This window comes from Pelodiscus sinensis, chromosome 8 (genome assembly GCF_052426305.1).
Source record: "Pelodiscus sinensis isolate ZL-2025 chromosome 8, ASM5242630v1, whole genome shotgun sequence".
In the NCBI taxonomy this organism is placed as follows: Eukaryota; Metazoa; Chordata; order Testudines; family Trionychidae; genus Pelodiscus; species Pelodiscus sinensis.
The window spans coordinates 5,616,300-5,636,762 of NC_143059.1; the positions used below are offsets into that span (position 1 = coordinate 5,616,300).

The window sequence follows — 20,463 nt, forward strand, 5'->3', positions numbered from 1 at the left end:
AAACAAACCAAAATGTCATTGACATGGCCCCCAAATGAGGAGAAGAAAGCCCCTCCCCACATTCCCCTCCCACTCCAGAGCCTAGAGGGGCCCCGGCTAGTAGATTGTGTGGGACCCTCTAGACTCTGGGGTGGGGCCAAAAATAAGGGGTTCAGTGTGTGGGAAGGGGCTGCCAGGAAGTGGGCTTGGGGTGTGAAGGGTGCAGGAGCAGGCTAGGGAAGGGGGTGTGGATCTGATTGCGGGGGAGGGTGCAGGAGCATAGTTGGGGTGCAGGGTCTGGGCAATAGGAAGAACTTACCTGGTGCAGCTCTCCAGGGATACACATGGCTCCATATTCCCTGCCACTCCGGGGCACCGCCCCATGCTGCTCCCATTGGCCACGATTACAGCCAATCAGAGAGCAGGGGAGGGAGAGCAACAGCATATGAGTTGCTTCCTCTCCCTACCTGGCGCAGCCCATGGGTCGGATCCTGTCCTGGCTTGCCTGAATCCAGCCCACGAGGCTTGGGGCTCTCTCCCTCGAGTGGGGAGCTGGCGCTGCAACCCTGTGGAGGGGGGAGCCCTAAGCCTCAGGGGACAGATCCAGGCAAGCCGGGGGCCGGATTCAGCCCCAAGACTGTAGGTTCCTTGCCCCGTATTAGAGGGTCTCCGACGTCAGTGTCCTTGTAGCTGGGGCTCACTGCACTCACCAGGGCTAGCGTGGAGGGAGCCACAGGGCTGCACCAACCCCCAGCATCTCCGTCCTGAACCCCCCAACCTGGATCAACACACCTTAGACGTGACCTGCGGTTTCATTGGCTGGCTTATTCCAACCAATGGGATTGAAGTATGCAAATAAACGGGAGGGAGGCAATGGTGACTGGCTGCGTTCTCTCCGATGTCACAATGGTCCTCCCCCTGCCGTGCCAGAGGGGCGCAGTGTTGCCCTGGGGATTTCCCAGGGTGCCAGTTTTCCGACAGTCCCCAGAATCAATGTTCCCTGAAACTGTGGAACTACCCGGCCCGGGTCAGCACGAGTGATGAGTTACAGGCAGACGAGCAGAGACAGGCTGCTGGGGCCCAGGGGTTTCCAAGCCAGCTGCCTGTACACTGAGGCTAGTCACTGTTTCTAGCTCTGGGTCTGCAGGCTTCTTACCTGAGACCCTTCCTGGACTTGCTCCCCCAGCCACCTTCCACCCGGCTCCCCGCTAGGCCCCAGGACCAGCCTAGCGCCTCCTGCTGGACCCCGAGCAGCCTTGCGAGGATGCCCCCAGACACTCCTGGCCTTGCTGGATCAGAGCCCGCTGCTGCTGCCAGGCATCGCTGTCACTGGGGAGTGGGTAGCTTCAGGCTGGATGGTTGAAACAACCCAGCTTCTGGCTGGCTGGTGGGTGTGGCAGGTGCTCCATTCACTGAGGACAGGAGTCTGTGACTGGGCCCGGTAGGATATCTGTCTCCAGCTGATGCCACTTGGAAGTCCTGCTTTCATCTGGGGCCTTACTCAGTCCTTGGGGTGTCAGCCAATGCTCTCTCTAATCTCTTCCATCCATGTGCAGATTTGTCCCCATTCACGTGCGGAATAAATTTACGATGTGCACTGAGGCATGTGCAAATGCGCACCACCAGGAGAAACAAAACCTTGCTAATCAGCCAGGCAGCATTGGAGTCTCTCCTGAGCGGCCGCACAAGCGCACAGCCAACAGGGAGCCCTGCTGGTAAGTGGCTATTGAAAGGTTTTCCGGGGCGTGTCAGTTTGGACACGTTTTGCCACAGCAAGTTTTGAACCGATCGGAAGGTGACGGGGCGCGTTTCGTTGCGACTTTCGTTCCGTGTCATTGCAGCTCTCTTTTCAGCGGGTCGAATCTGTTCCTTGACCGTATTTCACTAGGGCTTTTCCATTAATATCTGTTGCTTGGTTACAGTGGATATGAGCTTTCCGGTCGCCAACCGGTATGACAGTCACTCCCTGGAACGTCTCGTCTGGGTGCTCTGCTGAGGCTAGGAGACCCCATGCTCCGCACACTGACTTACAGCGTAACAACAGCCGGGCTGGGTCCCACCAAAGGCCCATCTGGCCCAGTGTCCCGTCTGCCGCCAGTGGCCAATGCCAGGTGCACCAGAGGGGGTGAACAGAACAGGGAACCATCCAGGGATCCCTCCCCGGCGTCTGGCGAGCCGCTCACCCCCTGCCCCTGGCGATGGGACACCCTGTGTGCCGCGGGTGACACCGCTGGACTGTAAGGTGAGCTGACACCTTGGCGGGCTCCCCACACGGCAATTCGCTTCAGCGCCTGACCTTGGCGAGGGCGGGAGCCACCTTGCCGTTTGCACACAGGTGTTTTCCGCCCAGCCGCCCTGCAGCTGCTGCAATGATTAACCGGGGCCTCCGAAACCAGCAAGGGGGGAGCCGCGGAGCCGGCCCGCAAGGCACCGTGGGCACAGGGCTCCCCCGGGTGCCCTGACCCTGCAGGGACAGAGCAGCCGGCTGGGCAGGAGTCAGGGGCTCGCTCACATTCCCCCCTTGGGCATCTTCCTGGGGGGTGGCAAAGAGGGCGGTTCCTCCTCGCCATCCATGCCACCCTTTGCTGCCAGCTGGGGCTCCCCTCTGCTGTGGGGCTCACGGGCATGGGGTGTCCAGCGCCCCTGCATCCAGCCACCGCTGCTCTGCCCTGGGCCCCCATCCGTGTGTGCTGAGACGCCCCTGCGCCCACCTTGCCTGGCGCTTGCATGGGGCCGGCCCAGCAGCAGCGCGCGAGTCCTGTCCCCTCCTCGAGGTGCAAGCAGGTTTGAACAGGCCGCAGAGACCCACCCTGGGGCACAAGGGCTGGCCCCATCCGAGGCAGGCAGCCGAGGGGCGGTTCAGGACCCTACAGCCTGCTCTGGCCCGGCTCAGCGCCCCATGGGGCACCGGCGCTGCCAGCGCGGTCACAGTGTACCCCAGGGTTCTCCCAGCCCCCCACAGGGAGCTGGGCTCCGGCGCCGGGGCAGGGGCGTGTTGGCGCGAGTGCCCTTTGAAGCGCCGACCACTCGCGTGGGCAGGACACGAGCCCCACAGATCTGGTTCTGGTCCGGCCCCTCGCTGCGCCCGCTCCGACGGTGCCCTTCAAAGCGTGGCCTGCCCCAGGGTGGGTCTCTGCGGCCTGTTCAAACCTGCTTGCACCCCGAGGCGGGGGACAGGACTCGCCTGCTGCTGCTGGGCCGGCCCCAGGCAAGCGCCAGGCAAGGGGGAGCCGGCCCGGGTGGGCGCGGGGGGGGGTCTCAGCGCACACGGATGGGGGGCCCAGGGCAGAGCAGCACGGGGCACAGCGGGGCAGCTTTGGGCTCCTGCCCGTGACCTGCCCCTGGACTGGACACGTGGCCCCGGAGCCTCCTCTCGTGTGACGCCAGGGCCCTGTGCAGGCGCCAGCGGGCGCACGGGGCGAACGCTCTGCTCCCCAGAGCGGACTGGGGGCTCCGGCTTTGTCTGTGGGGGAGGCCAGATCCAGTGGACTCGCCAGCCCGACGCGCACCCATTTCCCTCCCCGGCTCTGCAGGGCCAAGGGTTGAGTGCCTGGCCCTGCGCCTCTCCCACGAGAAGTGTCGGATGCCCCCCGGCAGGGAAACCCTCGGCCAGCGGCCTGTCCCCACAGAGCAGGTGGCTTTGGGTCTCTAGGACACCCTGGGTCCCTCAGGAGCTGCCAGCAACATGCCGCTGTGGAGCGGAGACCAACCCCCCCCAACACACACACACGTGGCTAAGCTGAGCTGCCGGAGCGGCAGGCGCATTAAGGCCGTTGGGTGGCATTGAATCCGAGTGCTCTGCCCCTGCCAGGGGAGGAGAAAGGCACCGTGGGCCCTGCTGCGGCCGGTCCCCTGGGCAATCATTAATCGCAGCCCTCCAAACAATGCGGGAGAGCCAGCAGCGGCCCGGAGAACGCCAGCCCTCCCCGGGAGCTGGAACGGGCAGCGCCGACCGGTTCCCCGGCACGGCACTTTGTGCCCTGGCCAGCCCCTGAGCCAGGAGGGGCCGGTGCTTGGGAGGGCCGAGCGGGGCGGCAGACGGCTGGCGGCGCGAGGCGGTCGCCCCCCGCAGCCATGAAGCCCGGGGTGTGTTGGACTGCGCTGGAGTACACCTGCCGGCTGCTGGGCGTCGCCACGGCAGCGGGTAAGCCGCCTTCGGGGTGGGGTGCTCGGCAGCGGGAGAACACAGCTGGGGGTCCGGAGGCCTGGCTTCTGTGCCTGCCCCGGCGGTGCCCCCCGTCTGCGTGATGGGGATACTGGACCTCGGGGCCTAGGAAGCGACGCGGGAGGTGTCGCTGCATGCCGAAGGGCGCGGCCTTCCCCCCACAGCCCCGCCCGCGGTCACAGACTGACTCCCAAGCGCTGTGGGGGGGCTCAGCCAAGCTTGGACGCTGGGGGCCCCGTGGCCAGAGGGGGAGTTAGCTCCCTAGGGCAGGGGCTGGGACAGCGCACCGTGGCGGGACCGTGGAAGGGGCTGAGAGAGAGTCTCCAAATCCCGAGCAAAGCCGTGGGGAAGGCGGCCCTGACGAGCTGTCCTGAGCGGAGCCCCGGCCCTGCGAGAGATGCTGAGGCCCCGTTGCTCTCTGCCTTCCTCCAAGCTGCGGGAGAGCAGATTCGGGGAGCTGTTCGCTCTGTCCTCACCATGCGAAGCTCCTACGCTCCCCCCACCCTGCTTCCACGGCTCCCTGCGGGGCCCCCAATGGGGAGAGCTGCAGAGGGGCTAGTTGAGCAGGCGTCCCCAAGGCTGCATCTGCAGGAAAGCACCCCGGCTCACCCCAATAGTGGGGAAGAGCTGTTGCAGATAAAAATTGCTGCATTGTGGCTGTTGGGAGGGGGGGGGTGTTAGTGCAAATGGGCCAAGCCGGGGTCCGGCACCAAAAATCCTATTCATGGCACTGGCACTGATTTGCTGGGGCCTTGGGCGAGTCACTTAATCGTGCTGTGCCTCAGTTTCCCTAGCTCTGTGCCTCAGTTTCCCCACCTCTAAAGCAGGGTGCATCGGAAGTTCTTGGCTGGAGGGTGCGGCGGTGCAGCATCTCACTAGAGCTAGTGCGTGGGCCCCATTGGAAGACCCTGCTTCGTTGCAGATCCTAGTTTGTGGGAACAGGGTGTTGCTTTCTCACATCCCTCGGCATTTGCCGTGGGAGCAGCAGTGGCTCCGGAAGGCACCCCGCACAGCCCTGGGGTTACAGGGGGGCAAGAGACAGAGGGCAGCGCAGTCCTGGGGCTGAACACATGGAGGGGTCGTACCCCAGGACGCTGGCTGCTTGCAGTTTTGAGATGTCTCGCTGGGCCGTGATCCTTCTCTCTCATTGTGTGGGGCATTACATTGGCTCCTCTGCACGTCAGCCCCCTAAAACGTGGGAACTGCCGTGGACTGGGCTGCAGAGCCCTGGGGGTTCCCATCTCTCTGCTCCGGGGCCTGCCCGGCACCCCCTGCCTTTCCCAAAAGGCCCTGGAAAAAGCCGGGGTCTCCATGTTTCCTTTCTCCCTGCACTGTCGGACGCTGCCACTGGAGGGAGTAGCCCATGTTGTACCGTGTCATATTGGTTTTGCATGTCCACACGACCTCCTTCTCGTGTTGGTGGTGGCCAGCTGTCCAGCCTCTTGCGTAACACCAGAGGGAACATCCCCAAACAATGCCTAGGCCAGATCTCGGAGAAAAACGTCCAGTCTCGATTTAAAAATTACCAGTGCTGAAGAATCCACCGCCACCCTGGGTCCACTAGTGGGTGGTTAATTGCTCTCCCTGTTCAAAACCGGATGCCTCATTTCCAGCGGGAATCTGTCTAGCTTCAGCTGCCAGCCACTGGATGGAGTTACACCGTTCCCCGCTGGATAGAGAACGTATTAAATATTTGGTCCTCATCCTCTAAGCAAGGCATCCCTTGAGGTCACATATTGAGACCTAACCGTTAGCCGATTTTTAATCCATGTAACGTCTGCCCTGTAATCTTATACCCGTCTGCTTCTTTTAATCAAAATGTCCTGCTGTCAGTTACCTTGCAGAAGTCTCAGAGGGGTAGCCGTATTCCTTGCTTTTAAAGTTACAGACCAGTAGTCCTGAGCCACCTTGGGAGACTAACCGAAATATGTGGAATCAGGAGCTTTCGTGGGCAAAACCCACTTCCTCAGATGAATTGGAGTGGAAATAACAGAAACTGAGAGAGAGAGAGAGAGATCAACAGCAGAAGAAGTACCTGTCAATAGGACTGGTGTTAATGAGGCTAATTAAGTGGGCTGGACGTGTCCCATATATAGCTTTTGATGTGGAAATGCAGATATTAAAGGCAGGAGAAATTGCCTCTTTATTATGTCAACCCTATTCCCGTTATTTACCAAATTTGGTAATCTCATCCAAAAAAGCTATCATTTGACAGGGCCTATTTTCCATAAGCCTATGTGTTGTTTCGCCTTAATTACATCCTCCTCCTTTAATTCTTTATTGAAGGCTGTATTAGCTACTCCATTATCTTGTCAGGCTGGGAGGCTTAGATTTATCCAGGGCATGCCATTTACCCCTTTACAAAAATGTCACTTGGCCTTTCTTTCTATCTTCCAGAACTTCCCCGGTGCTTCAAGAATGTACTGTGAAACAAAATGAACTGTCCACTTAGATCCTTGGTCAGCTCTTTTTAAACTCTTGGATGATCTCAGCGTCCGCTGATTTAAAATGTCTGACTTGAGATGTTTCTGTTGAATGTGTTCCAGAGATGCCAGTGACCTGGACAGAGGGCTATCATTACCATATGAGAAAACAGTATCATCTGTTTTCCCAAATTACAGAAAGGAAAATTAATTAACATTCCTGCTTTTTTCTGCATTATTATTAATAATTCTACCCATTACATCTACCATTGGGCCAACACCATTGTCAGGATCCTTTTTGTTTCTAATATAGTTTAAAACCTCTTTCTTACTGTCCTTAGTTGTGCTGGCCAATTATTTCTTTTGTGTCCTTTTGCTTCCCACATCAGTTGTCTACAATTCCTAAATTCTGATTTATATTAATTATTGATAGAAATGTAGCCGTGTTAGTCTGGGGTAGTTGAAGCAAAATGCAGGACACTTTTTAAAGTGCTACATTGTCCTGCATTTTGCTTCATATTAATTATTAACACTCTCCCCTTTCTTCCATTTAGAGGTATAACTGGCTTGTGTGCACTACTGCTCTCTGTAGACAGGAACCCAAACCTGTGCTCTAGACCCTAGACTGCTGACAGTGATTCTCTGTTAGAGGGAGTGGAAAGGACCTGTGATTTTGGAGCAGGAGTATTTAGGTTCTAGCCATTGTTTCTAGAACCTAGCTGCGCTCTTAGCACAAAGTTCATTGGCTCAGCTCGGACTCCCCGCAGGTGTGGTTGTGTTGCGTATTACACACCAATCCCACCCGTCCATGCAGGGGTTAACAAGGCAGACTGGAGCTGCTCCTCCCTACAAGCCAATGAAGGGTCTCCATGCGTTCAGACCCTAATCCACCTTCGTGCTTAATCCCCCGCCTGGCCGTGCTGGCCGAGGGGCCCTGCTGCACAGCACGGAGCAAAAAGCTCATTCCAGCCGGCTAAGCCGCCTGCCTGTCTTTGTGCTTTTCGGGTGTTTGGTAAGTGGCATTATCGCCATGGCTACAGCCGCTATTGGCATGGCTGGCATGCTTCCCCCGCTGCTACTGAGCAGCCCCCCTAGGTGACCAGGGCAGGCGGCCGAGGCTGGGGACTGGCCGTTCCAGTGAGGACAAGCACCGTAGGCGTGCGGAGGATGCTATGGAGGGTGGCTGGCAGCGATCCCACTCCTTTTGTCCATCCCTGAACAGAATGTATTTTCTTATGGGCACCAAAGTGGGGGGCGCGTGCGACACGGAAGGGACGTGCGACTCGTCAGCTTCATATTAGTGCCCATAACAAAATTCCTGTGTGGGGGGGGGGGGGCAGGGGTTCTGAGTCGGGGTGTAGGGTGGGGCTGGGGTTGAGGGGCTCAGGGCTAGGACAGAGGGTTGGGGTGCAAGGGATCTGGCTGGAGGTGCAGGCTCTGGGGATGAGGGGATTAGTGGGGGGGGGCTCCTGGCTGGGGGAGGGGCTTGGGGCTGGGATTTGGGTTGCAGAAGGGAGTCCAGGCTCTGGGCTGGGATTTGGGGTGCAGGAGGGGCACAGGCTCTGCACTGGGGTGCAGGCTTACCTGGGCAGCTCCCTGCTGGTGACGCGAGTGGCCTTTTTCCTCAGCTCAGTGCCCGGGTGTCCCCCGCCGTCCCTGGCAGCTCCATGCTGGGAAGAGAGCTCTCCGTGCTGCAGCCCTGAGCCCCTGTGCCAGGCTTAGGAGCAGCTTGGGGGGGAGGGGAGCTGGACGCAGACCCAGGCGAAGATGTTCTGGGTCCCAGTCACGGGGCCTTGGAGCACCCCCTGCAGAAAGGCGAATCCCCCTTGCACTGGCCCCGCTCCGGAGGGAGGCCGAGGTGCCTCCCTGTGCTGGGAACAGGCCAGTTAGTCGTTCCCTACGGCCCTGCTCAGGGTTGGCCCGCCACCGGCGCGGGGGCTCCCGCCAGTCGTCCGCCTGCCCTGGCCCTCGCTCGGGCGGGCCGTAGAGTCCTGGGGCTCAGGCCGATGGCCGTTCAAAGGCCCGGCCCTTGTTCGATCTCCTCAGCCGGCAATGGGTCACCTACCCCTGAGCCGCTTCCTGCTTCCCCCAGGGGCCCGTCTCGCTCGATCCTCGTCGCTCCGGATCGGCAGGGGGCACTGGCGCTGGCGGGGCGTCCATTGGCTCCGGCTGCGGGTCCAACCACGGGCCGGGCGGCCCAGCCACTTCTCCTCTCAGCGGCGGTACGGCTGAGCCTGCCTCCTGCCCCTGCCCCGGCAGACGGGCGGCTCCGGCAATAGGGAGCAGGCCGAAGCCAGGCAGAGGTAGCCGCGGCCGACCCAGCGGCCGGTCGCCTGGCACAGCACCGTGGGAAGGCGAACAGACGGCAACGCCCCGCGTGCAGCCACGGCACAGGGCACTGACCAGCCGGCCTCGGGCGCCAGCGAGCCAGCCCCTCCCCTGGCCTGCAGCCCCCAGCGCCCGTCCTCGCCCCCTCGAGGAAGGGCCGTGCCCAGGAGGCCTGGCCAGGATGGGAGCCAGGCGCCCGTATCCGGCGCCACTGTGGTTGAGCTGCGGAGGAGGCCGCCAAGGGGGCTGTGCGGACGGTGGCCAGGCATTGCCACATCCAGGGCGGGCCCCTCTGCCATGCCCAGGCTGGTTGATGCTCTCACCAATAGCCAATGCTTCCCTGGAGGCACAGGGCCAGCTGCCCTCCCACGGCAGCCGCTGTTGGTGGCACAAATGCTGCGGGAGGATTGCTGGGCCCTGCCACCCCACAACTGGGTCTGCCCAGGTGCAGGGTCTGGGGCCTTTGGCCTGTCAAGCCCTTTGGCTGCAGCTGCTATGGGGCAAGGGCCTGGCGGGGTACCCGGGGGGTGAATGCTGAGTGTGGAGGCTTGGCTGACAGGCCTGCCCCCTGCCCTGAGTGTCATCGGCTGAGTGGTGTGGGGCTGGGCTGCTGGCGAGGCCATGGGGCAGCCCCGCCCTGGGAGGGGGACACCAAGGCCAAGACAGGCCCCACTGACAACCCCAGCTCAGGGTGTTTCCAACACAGGGGAGCAGGGAGGCTCCAGTGCCCTGGGAACCCCAGGGAGTCCCAATGCCCTAGGCAAAGTGGGGGAGCAGCAGCACTACCCCCATTAGGGAAACTGAGGCACGGAGCGGTGTGGTAATCGGCCAAAGGTCTCTGGCAGCGCCAAGGACGACCCCAGCCCTCTCAGCACTGGACACTCCTGCCTTCCCTCCTCACCCCTCCCACGCCAGGGCTAGCAGGAGGGCAGGCAGGGCGATGCTGGGCGGGCACAAGGCTGGGCGCCAAGCTGCCGTGAGCCCAGGGCTGCCTTCTCTCTGCAGTGCTGGTCGGAGTGGGAGCGGAGACCCTGCAGCGCGGGCAGTTCCAGAGCCTGGCCGTCTATCTGCTGTGAGTAGCGCGGCCCCTCCCACGCCAGTTCCTGGGGCGTGAGCCCCCTGCCCCATGCAGCGGCCGACGGGGAGCAGTCACCGCGGGGACCAGCCCGTATGGGGAGACACAGGCAGAAGCCCTGCCAGCTCATAAGAACGGCCAGGCTGGGTCAGCCCCAAAGTCCATCCAGCCCAGCGTCCTGTCTGCCGGCAGGGGCCAATGCCAGGTGCCCGGAGGGAGTGAAGGGAACAGGGAACCATCAAATGATCCCCCTGTTATCCATTCCCAGCTTCTCACAAACAGAGGCCAGGGACACCAGCCCTCCCCATCCTGGCTGATAGCCATCGATGGACCTAACCGCCGTGAATTTATCTAGCTCTTTTTTGAACCCTGTCAAAATCCTGGCCTTCCCAACATCTTGTGGCAAGGAGTTCCACAGGTTAACTGTGCGCTGTGTGAAGAAATACGGCCTTTGGTTTGTTTTAAGTCTGCTACCTATTCATTTCATTTGGTGCCCCCTAGTTCTCACATTATGGGATCCACTCTGTGCCATCTGCCCCACAGAGCTGGCCATAGCTCACTGCATGCCGTGGCCTCCCCTGTGCCACTGCTGGGCCAGAGGGAGCTGGGGCTCTGGTGCCCAACTGGCCAGCACTGGTAGCGCCCCAACCTCATGCTGGCCCCGCCACCCCTTGGCTATGGCCACAGCTGGCCCTCATGGTCCCCCACTTCAGTTTCTCAGGGGCAGCAATTTCCATCTGGGAAGTCTCCTTCTTTGTCTGCCTGCTCCTGGGTGCATGTGGCACGTGAGTACTCCCTGCCCCAGTCCCCAGTGCCCCGCCCCCGCCCCTGCCACGCCCCCAGTGCCCTGCCCCCAGTGCCCCGCCCACGCCCCTGCCACGCCCCCAGTGCCCCGCCCACACCCCTGCCACTCCCCCAGTGCCCCGCCCATGCCCATCCTGCCCACGCCCCCAGTGCCCCACCCATGCCCATCCTGCCCACGACCCCAGTGTGACGCCCACGCCCCCAGTGCCCCGCCCATGCCCATCCTGCCCGCACCCCCAGTGCCCCAGCCTGCCCGCCCCCCAGTGCCCCGCCCATGCCCATCCTGCCCACACCCCCAGTGCCCCGCCCATGCCCATCCTGCCCGCACCCCCAGTGCCCCAGCCTGCCCGCCCCCCAGTGCCCCGCCCATGCCCATCCTGCCCACACCCCCAGTGCCCCGCCCATGCCCATCCTGCCCGCACCCCCAGTGCCCCAGCCTGCCCGCCCCCCAGTGCCCCGCCCATGCCCATCCTGCCCACACCCCCAGTGCCCCGCCCGTGCCCCTGCCATGCCCCCAGTGCCCCGCCCATGCCCATCCTGCCCACACCCCCAGTGCCCCACCCATGCCCATCCTGCCCGCACCCCCAGTGCCCCGCCCGTGCCCATCCTGCCCACACCCCCAGTGCCCCGCCCGTGCCCCTGCCATGCCCCCAGTGCCCCGCCCATGCCCATCCTGCCCACACCCCCAGTGCCCCACCCATGCCCATCCTGCCCGCACCCCCAGTGCCCCGCCCGTGCCCATCCTGCCCGCTCCCCCAGTGCCCCGCCCTTGCCCATCCTGCCCGCCCCCAGTGCCCCGCCCATGCCCATCCTGCTCACTCCCCCAGTGCTCCACCCATGCCCATCCATGTACACTCTGCCCACCCCACACCCCTGTGCCGCTTACTCTTCCCTGGCTTCTGCCCACCCCAAGCCCACGCCTGCCCCTCTCTCCCCAGCTACCCGCCAGGCTCCCTGGCACACGGCCTCTGGAAACGAGTCAGGCGCCCAGCCAGCTTCCAGAAGTTCCTCGGCTACATGCTGCTCTCGGTTGCCTGCTTCCTGCACCCTGTGCTGGTCTGGCACGTCACCATCCCCGGTGAGCAGCGCGCCCGAACCACACGCTCCAGGGGCCGGGGCAGGGAGTGGGGGCCTGACAGGCTGGGGGACCTTTGTCCCAGCTCTCACGTCTGAGGGTGCCAGGCTGGGGACCAGGACACAGCTGTGACCTCCGGGGGAGCCAGGCTGGGGGCAGGACACAGCTGTGACCTCCGGGGGTGCCAGGCTGGGGACCAGGACAGAGCTGTGACCTCCGGGGGTGCCAGGCTGGGGACCAGGACCCAGCTGTGACCTCCGGGGGTGCCAGGCTGGGGGCCAGGACACAGCTGTGACCTCCGGGGGTGCCAGGCTGGGGGCCAGGACACAGCTGTGACCTCCGGGGGAGCCAGGCTGGGGGCAGGACCCAGCTGTGACCTCCGGGGGAGCCAGGCTGGGGGCAGGACACAGCTGTGACCTCCGGGGGTGCCAGGCTGGGGACCAGGACAGAGCTGTGACCTCCGGGGGTGCCAGGCTGGGGACCAGGACCCAGCTGTGACCTCCGGGGGTGCCAGGCTGGGGGCCAGGACACAGCTGTGACCTCCGGGGGTGCCAGGCTGGGGACCAGGACACAGCTGTGACCTCCGGGGGAGCCAGGCTGGGGGCCAGGACCCAGCTGTGACCTCCGGGGGAGCCAGGCTGGGGCCAGGACACAGCTGTGACCTCCGGGGGTGCCAGGCTGGGGACCAGGACCCAGCTGTGACCTCCGGGGGTGCCAGGCTGGGACCAGGACCCAGCTGTGACCTCCGGGGGTGCCAGGCTGGGACCAGGACCCAGCTGTGACCTCCGGGGGTGCCAGGCTGGGGGCCAGGACACAGCTGTGACCTCCGGGGGTGCCAGGCTGGGGGCCAGGACACAGCTGTGACCTCCGGGGGTGCCAGGCTGGGGGCCAGGACACAGCTGTGACCTCCGGGGGTGCCAGGCTGGGGGCAGGACACAGCTGTGACCTCCGGGGGAGCCAGGCTGGGGGCCAGGACACAGCTGTGACCTCCGGGGGAGCCAGGCTGGGGGCCAGGACCCAGCTGTGACCTCCGGGGGAGCCAGGCTGGGGACCAGGACACAGCTGTGACCTCCGGGGGAGCCAGGCTGGGGACCAGGACACAGCTGTGACCTCCGGGGGTGCCAGGCTGGGGACCAGGACACAGCTGTGACCTCCGGGGGAGCCAGGCTGGGGGCCAGGACACAGCTGTGACCTCCGGGGGTGCCAGGCTGGGGGCCAGGACACAGCTGTGACCTCCGGGGGAGCCAGGCTGGGGGCCAGGACACAGCTGTGACCTCCGGGGGAGCCAGGCTGGGGGCCAGGACACAGCTGTGACCTCCGGGGGTGCCAGGCTGGGGGCAGGACACAGCTGTGACCTCCGGGGGAGCCAGGCTGGGGGCCAGGACACAGCTGTGACCTCCGGGGGAGCCAGGCTGGGGGCAGGACACAGCTGTGACCTCCGGGGGTGCCAGGCTGGGGGCCAGGACACAGCTGTGACCTCCGGGGGAGCCAGGCTGGGGGCAGGACCCAGCTGTGACCTCCGGGGGTGCCAGGCTGGGGACCAGGACACAGCTGTGACCTCCGGGGGTGCCAGGCTGGGGGCCAGGACACAGCTGTGACCTCCGGGGGAGCCAGGCTGGGGGCAGGACCCAGCTGTGACCTCCGGGGGTGCCAGGCTGGGGGCCAGGACACAGCTGTGACCTCCGGGGGTGCCAGGCTGGGGGCAGGACACAGCTGTGACCTCCGGGGGTGCCAGGCTGGGGGCCAGGACACAGCTGTGACCTCCGGGGGAGCCAGGCTGGGGGCAGGACACAGCTGTGACCTCCGGGGGTGCCAGGCTGGGGGCCAGGACACAGCTGTGACCTCCGGGGGTGCCAGGCTGGGGGCCAGGACACAGCTGTGACCTCCGGGGGTGCCAGGCTGGGGGCAGGACACAGCTGTGACCTCCGGGGAGCCAGGCTGGGGGCCAGGACACAGCTGTGACCTCCGGGGGTGCCAGGCTGGGGGCCAGGACACAGCTGTGACCTCCGGGGGTGCCAGGCTGGGGGCAGGACACAGCTGTGACCTCCGGGGGAGCCAGGCTGGGGGCCAGGACACAGCTGTGACCTCCGGGGGTGCCAGGCTGGGGGCCAGGACACAGCTGTGACCTCCGGGGGTGCCAGGCTGGGTGGGGGCCAGGACACAGCTGTGACCTCCGGGGGAGCCAGGCTGGGGGCCAGGACACAGCTGTGACCTCCGGGGGTGCCAGGCTGGGGACCAGGACACAGCTGTGACCTCCGGGGGTGCCAGGCTGGGGACCAGGACACAGCTGTGACCTCCGGGGGAGCCAGGCTGGGGACCAGGACACAGCTGTGACCTCCGGGGGAGCCAGGCTGGGGGCAGGACACAGCTGTGACCTCCGGGGGTGCCAGGCTGGGGGCAGGACACAGCTGTGACCTCCGGGGGTGCCAGGCTAGGGGCCAGGACCCAGCTGTGACCTCCGGGGGTGCCAGGCTGGGGGCCAGGACACAGCTGTGACCTCCGGGGGTGCCAGGCTGGGGGCCAGGACACAGCTGTGACCTCCGGGGGAGCCAGGCTGGGGGCCAGGACACAGCTGTGACCTCCGGGGGAGCCAGGCTGGGGGCCAGGACACAGCTGTGACCTCCGGGGGTGCCAGGCTGGGGGCCAGGACACAGCTGTGACCTCCGGGGGTGCCAGGCTGGGGGCCAGGACCCAGCTGTGACCTCCGGGGGTGCCAGGCTGGGGGCCAGGACACAGCTGTGACCTCCGGGGGTGCCAGGCTGGGGGCCAGGACACAGCTGTGACCTCCGGGGGTGCCAGGCTGGGGGCCAGGACCCAGCTGTGACCTCCGGGGGAGCCAGGCTGGGGGCCAGGACCCAGCTGTGACCTCCGGGGGAGCCAGGCTGGGGGCCAGGACCCAGCTGTGACCTCCGGGGGAGCCAGGCTGGGGGCCAGGACACAGCTGTGACCTCCGGGGGTGCCAGGCTGGGGGCCAGGACCCAGCTGTGACCTCCGGGGGTGCCAGGCTGGGGGCCAGGACACAGCTGTGACCTCCGGGGGTGCCAGGCTGGGGGCCAGGACCCAGCTGTGACCTCCGGGGGAGCCAGGCTGGGGGCCAGGACACAGCTGTGACCTCCGGGGGAGCCAGGCTGGGGGCCAGGACACAGCTGTGACCTCCGGGGGTGCCAGGCTGGGGACCAGGACACAGCTGTGACCTCCGGGGGAGCCAGGCTGGGGGCCAGGACCCAGCTGTGACCTCCGGGGGTGCCAGGCTGGGGGCCAGGACACAGCTGTGACCTCCGGGGGTGCCAGGCTGGGGGCCAGGACCCAGCTGTGACCTCCGGGGGTGCCAGGCTGGGGGCAGGACACAGCTGTGACCTCCGGGGGTGCCAGGCTGGGGGCAGGACCCAGCTGTGACCTCCGGGGGAGCCAGGCTGGGGGCAGGACACAGCTGTGACCTCCGGGGGTGCCAGGCTGGGGACCAGGACACAGCTGTGACCTCCGGGGGAGCCAGGCTGGGGGCCAGGACACAGCTGTGACCTCCGGGGGTGCCAGGCTGGGGGCCAGGACACAGCTGTGACCTCCGGGGGTGCCAGGCTGGGGGCCAGGACACAGCTGTGACCTCCGGGGGTGCCAGGCTGGGGGCCAGGACACAGCTGTGACCTCCGGGGGAGCCAGGCTGGGGGCAGGACACAGCTGTGACCTCCGGGGGTGCCAGGCTGGGGACCAGGACACAGCTGTGACCTCCGGGGGAGCCAGGCTGGGGGCCAGGACACAGCTGTGACCTCCGGGGGTGCCAGGCTGGGGGCCAGGACACAGCTGTGACCTCCGGGGGTGCCAGGCTGGGGGCCAGGACACAGCTGTGACCTCCGGGGGTGCCAGGCTGGGTGGGGGCCAGGACACAGCTGTGACCTCCGGGGGTGCCAGGCTGGGGGCCAGGACACAGCTGTGACCTCCGGGGGAGCCAGGCTGGGGGCCAGGACACAGCTGTGACCTCCGGGGGTGCCAGGCTGGGGGCAGGACCCAGCTGTGACCTCCGGGGGTGCCAGGCTGGGGACCAGGACACAGCTGTGACCTCCGGGGGAGCCAGGCTGGGGACCAGGACACAGCTGTGACCTCCGGGGGAGCCAGGCTGGGGGCAGGACACAGCTGTGACCTCCGGGGGTGCCAGGCTGGGGACCAGGACACAGCTGTGACCTCCGGGGGAGCCAGGCTGGGGGCAGGACACAGCTGTGACCTCCGGGGGAGCCAGGCTGGGGGCCAGGACACAGCTGTGACCTCCGGGGGAGCCAGGCTGGGGGCCAGGACACAGCTGTGACCTCCGGGGGAGCCAGGCTGGGGGCCAGGACACAGCTGTGACCTCCGGGGGTGCCAGGCTGGGGGCAGGACACAGCTGTGACCTCCGGGGGTGCCAGGCTGGGGGCAGGACACAGCTGTGACCTCCGGGGGTGCCAGGCTGGGGGCCAGGACACAGCTGTGACCTCCGGGGGAGCCAGGCTGGGGGCCAGGACACAGCTGTGACCTCCGGGGGAGCCAGGCTGGGGGCCAGGACCCAGCTGTGACCTCCGGGGGTGCCAGGCTGGGGGCCAGGACACAGCTGTGACCTCCGGGGGTGCCAGGCTGGGGGCCAGGACACAGCTGTGACCTCCGGGGGTGCCAGGCTGGGGGCAGGACACAGCTGTGACCTCCGGGGGTGCCAGGCTGGGGGCCAGGACACAGCTGTGACCTCCGGGGGAGCCAGGCTGGGGGCCAGGACACAGCTGTGACCTCCGGGGGAGCCAGGCTGGGGACCAGGACCCAGCTGTGACCTCCGGGGGTGCCAGGCTGGGGACCAGGACCCAGCTGTGACCTCCGGGGGTGCCAGGCTGGGGGCCAGGACACAGCTGTGACCTCCGGGGGAGCCAGGCTGGGGGCCAGGACACAGCTGTGACCTCCGGGGGTGCCAGGCTGGGGGCAGGACACAGCTGTGACCTCCGGGGGAGCCAGGCTGGGGGCCAGGACACAGCTGTGACCTCCGGGGGTGCCAGGCTGGGGGCCAGGACACAGCTGTGACCTCCGGGGGAGCCAGGCTGGGGACCAGGACACAGCTGTGACCTCCGGGGGAGCCAGGCTGGGGGGCAGGACACAGCTGTGACCTCCGGGGGTGCCAGGCTGGGGGCCAGGACACAGCTGTGACCTCCGGGGGTGCCAGGCTGGGGGCCAGGACACAGCTGTGACCTCCGGGGGTGCCAGGCTGGGGGCCAGGACACAGCTGTGACCTCCGGGGGTGCCAGGCTGGGGGCCAGGACCCAGCTGTGACCTCCGGGGGAGCCAGGCTGGGGGCCAGGACACAGCTGTGACCTCCGGGGGTGCCAGGCTGGGGACCAGGACCCAGCTGTGACCTCCGGGGGAGCCAGGCTGGGGGCCAGGACCCAGCTGTGACCTCCGGGGGAGCCAGGCTGGGGGCCAGGACACAGCTGTGACCTCCGGGGGTGCCAGGCTGGGGGCCAGGACACAGCTGTGACCTCCGGGGGTGCCAGGCTGGGGGCCAGGACACAGCTGTGACCTCCGGGGGAGCCAGGCTGGGGGCCAGGACACAGCTGTGACCTCCGGGGGAGCCAGGCTGGGGGCCAGGACACAGCTGTGACCTCCGGGGGAGCCAGGCTGGGGACCAGGACCCAGCTGTGACCTCCGGGGGAGCCAGGCTGGGGGCCAGGACCCAGCTGTGACCTCCGGGGGTGCCAGGCTGGGGGCAGGACACAGCTGTGACCTCCGGGGGAGCCAGGCTGGGGGCCAGGACACAGCTGTGACCTCCGGGGGTGCCAGGCTGGGGGCCAGGACACAGCTGTGACCTCCGGGGGAGCCAGGCTGGGGGCAGGACACAGCTGTGACCTCCGGGGGTGCCAGGCTGGGGGCCAGGACACAACTGTGACCTCCGGGGGAGCCAGGCTGGGGGCCAGGACCCAGCTGTGACCTCCGGGGGTGCCAGGCTGGGGGCCAGGACACAGCTGTGACCTCCGGGGGTGCCAGGCTGGGGGCCAGGACACAGCTGTGACCTCCGGGGGTGCCAGGCTGGGTGGGGGCCATGGCCGGGCTGTAACAGCCAGGAGGGGCCAGGGCCCAGTCTCGTCTCTGCCTGACCTGCCGCCTCTCCCCAGGCTCCATGCTGGTGCTGACCGGCCTGGCCTACTTCCTGCTGAGCAAGCGGCGCAAGAGCCCGGCACACGGGGCGGCGCAGGGGCCCCGGGAGCTGTACGTGGAGCCCTGCGCCGTGGACCCCGGCGGCGACGCCGAGCAGACCTTCACCTTCCCCAGGGGCCGCAGGCAGCAGCGCCCCTCCCTGCTGGGCCGCGTGCAGAACTCCCTGAGGGGCAGCGAGGGGCCCGCCCCGCCCGGCCTGGCCAGGCAGGTGCACTTCCAGGAGGCGCTGGTGAGGATCATCCCCGCCGTCAGCGAGAGCCAGGCCGAGGGGGAAAGCGAGGCTGAGGAGACCACGTCCGACACGGCCCCCATCCTCGGGCCCCTGGACTCCCCGCTCCTGGTCACGCCGCTCGGTGCCACAGGCCCGTTCTGAGCGTCTGCGGCGAGTGGTGGCAGACCGGAGCTCCCCTCGGACGTGCCCAGGCCCACGACTCCCGCTTGCTGCTGCCGCCGCAGGGCAGGGCTAGCAATGCCCTCCTGGCTTCCCTGGCTGGCACCCGATGGCATTCAGGGATCCCTCGGGGCTGGAGCAGCTCCGGGGCACGGCCCTTGGGGCCCCGTCGCTATTCGGTTTTATGGTTCCCAGGACGGGATCAGCCCGTGCTCCAAATGCCGCCCCCGGGGGCCGTCGGGGCAGGCAAAGCCGCGTCTGCATTTTCCCAGTAAATATCTAGGTAAGCATGCGGGGGGAGGAGGAGCGAGACCAGCCCCAAGTGGTGACGGGTAGAGCCCGGCCCGGATACGCAGTGGGCATCCGCGCCTCTAGCTGTGATCCGGGTCCAGCCACCCCGAGGGGGAGCCCCCCCCAACAAGCAAATGACCCAGGCAATTGTGTGCGGTCAACGTGAACTGGAAGTGAAACACAGCGGTGACGTGCGAGGAGCGAAGCCAGCGGTGAACGTGCGAGGAGCGAAGCCAGCGGTGACGTGCGAGGAGCATGACCCGTGTGAACACCAGGGGTGGGATTATAGAGGCGCACAGCCGGGCTGCTTTCAAGTCTGCGCCCAAACAAGGGGGCGGAAGGTGGCCGGCGACCGGTGAGCAGCACGGAGCAAAGTGCTGGCAGCCCTGCCACGGCCACACGGACACACAAGAGCCCCAGACCGTCCTGCCGCCGGGCCGGGCCAGCGAGGGGTGGGAAACACACGCAGGAGCAAAAAGCAGCTGGTGCCATGGGCCATGGGGTACAGCCTGGGAGAGCAGGGGGCCCTGTCCGCAGGGCGGGGGGCTGACGCGTTGGTGGGCATGTGCCTGGCTCCAGGGAGGGTTTTGGCACTCGGAGCCAGGCTGGGTCTGGGCTTGGTAACACTCACCTCTCCGCCCTTGGGAATAAACGTTGCCTCCATTTCACCCCAAGCAGCCCAGTGCGGTTCCCGTGGGGTACCCGGGAGTCCTTCCGCAAACCCGCCAGGCTGGGGGTTTGGCACTATGGGGCGGGTCCCCTGCCCTGCCCCTCGGGCGGGCGCGGATGCCATGTGCTGGGAGGCTGGCGACCGGCACAAAGGGGCTGGAGGAGCCCGGCCATTCTGCTTGTGTGCTGAGCTCTCCCCCGCACACTGCTGGGCAAACAGCTGGGCCGGCCTGGGCATGGTCCGTGCCTCATGCTGCCAGGCCGAGCCGGGCCCCAGTGCCCAGGATGAGGCTGGGCTGGCATCTGCCATCAGTCACGTGGCCCTACAGCCCCTTCGCTGCATCCGCAGGCAGCACCGTCCCGGCACCCGCGGCACTCGCTGCTCGCCAAAGGGGCCTGGTCCCACCAGCCCAGCCCAGGGCTCCCCGCTGACCCCAGCCCAGCCCAGGGCTCCCTCTGACCCCAGCCCCCCACCAGCCCAGGGCTCCCCGCTGACCCCAGCCCAGCCCAGGGCTCCCCTCTGACCCCAGCCCAGCCCAGGGCTCCCCGCTAACCCCAGCCCCCCGCCAACCCAGCCCAGGGCTCCCTTTGACCCCAGCCCCCCGCCAACCCAGCCCAGGGCTCCCTCTGACCCCAGCCCCCCGCCAACCCAGCCCAGGGCTCCCTCTGACCCCAGCCCCCCGCCAGCCCAGCCCAGGGCTCCCTCTGACCCCTGCCCCCTGCCAACCCAGCCCAGGGCTCCCTCTGACCCCTGCCCCCCGCCAGCCCAGCCCAGGGCTCCCTCTGACCCCAGCCCCACGCCAACCCAGCCCAGGGCTCCCTCTGACCCCAGCCCCACGCCAACCCAGCCCAGGGCTCCCTCTGACCCCTGCCCCCCGCCAACCCAGCCCAGGGCTCCCTCTGACCCCAGCCCCCCACCAGCCCAGGGCTCCCCGCTGACCCCAGCCCAGCCCAGGGCTCCCCTCTGACCCCAGCCCAGCCCAGGGCTCCCCGCTAACCCCAGCCCCCCGCCAACCCAGCCCAGGGCTCCCTTTGACCCCAGCCCCCCGCCAACCCAGCCCAGGGCTCCCTCTGACCCCAGCCCCCCGCCAGCCCAGCCCAGGG

The 20,463-nt window shown here is 66.6% G+C and overlaps 1 protein-coding gene across 2 annotated transcripts; it reads left to right on the forward strand.

The window, feature by feature from the left end:
* The first annotated feature begins 1,936 nt into the window (after window positions 1–1,936).
* Window positions 1,937–19,364, forward strand: TMEM72 (transmembrane protein 72). 2 transcript variants are annotated; one of them, XM_075934672.2, is made up of 5 exons: window positions 3,843–4,123; window positions 9,901–9,967; window positions 10,684–10,755; window positions 11,713–11,852; window positions 17,966–19,364. In XM_075934672.2, exons 1-5 carry the CDS (start codon window positions 4,054–4,056, stop codon window positions 18,379–18,381), a joined length of 765 nt encoding a protein of 254 aa, XP_075790787.2. In that variant the 5' UTR covers window positions 3,843–4,053; the 3' UTR covers window positions 18,382–19,364. The 2 variants fall into 2 exon arrangements, with proteins under 2 accessions (XP_075790788.1, XP_075790787.2); XM_075934673.2 differs by lacking the exons at window positions 3,843–4,123; window positions 10,684–10,755; window positions 11,713–11,852 and adding an exon at window positions 1,937–2,221.
* The last annotated feature ends 1,099 nt before the right edge of the window (window positions 19,365–20,463 follow it).

What these genes read in the sequence shown, in the direction of transcription:
- TMEM72 (XM_075934672.2), top strand. Translation starts at nt 4,054, where the DNA reads ATGAAGCCCGGGGTGTGTTGGACTGCGCTGGAGTACACCTGCCGGCTG. An exon ending in AGCCTGGCCGTCTATCTGCT is followed by an intron (nt 9,968 to 10,683) that starts GTGAGTAGCGCG and finishes CCCCCACTTCAG; the next exon opens with TTTCTCAGGGGCAGCAATTT. An exon ending in CTCCTGGGTGCATGTGGCAC is followed by an intron (nt 10,756 to 11,712) that starts GTGAGTACTCCC and finishes CTCTCTCCCCAG; the next exon opens with CTACCCGCCAGGCTCCCTGG.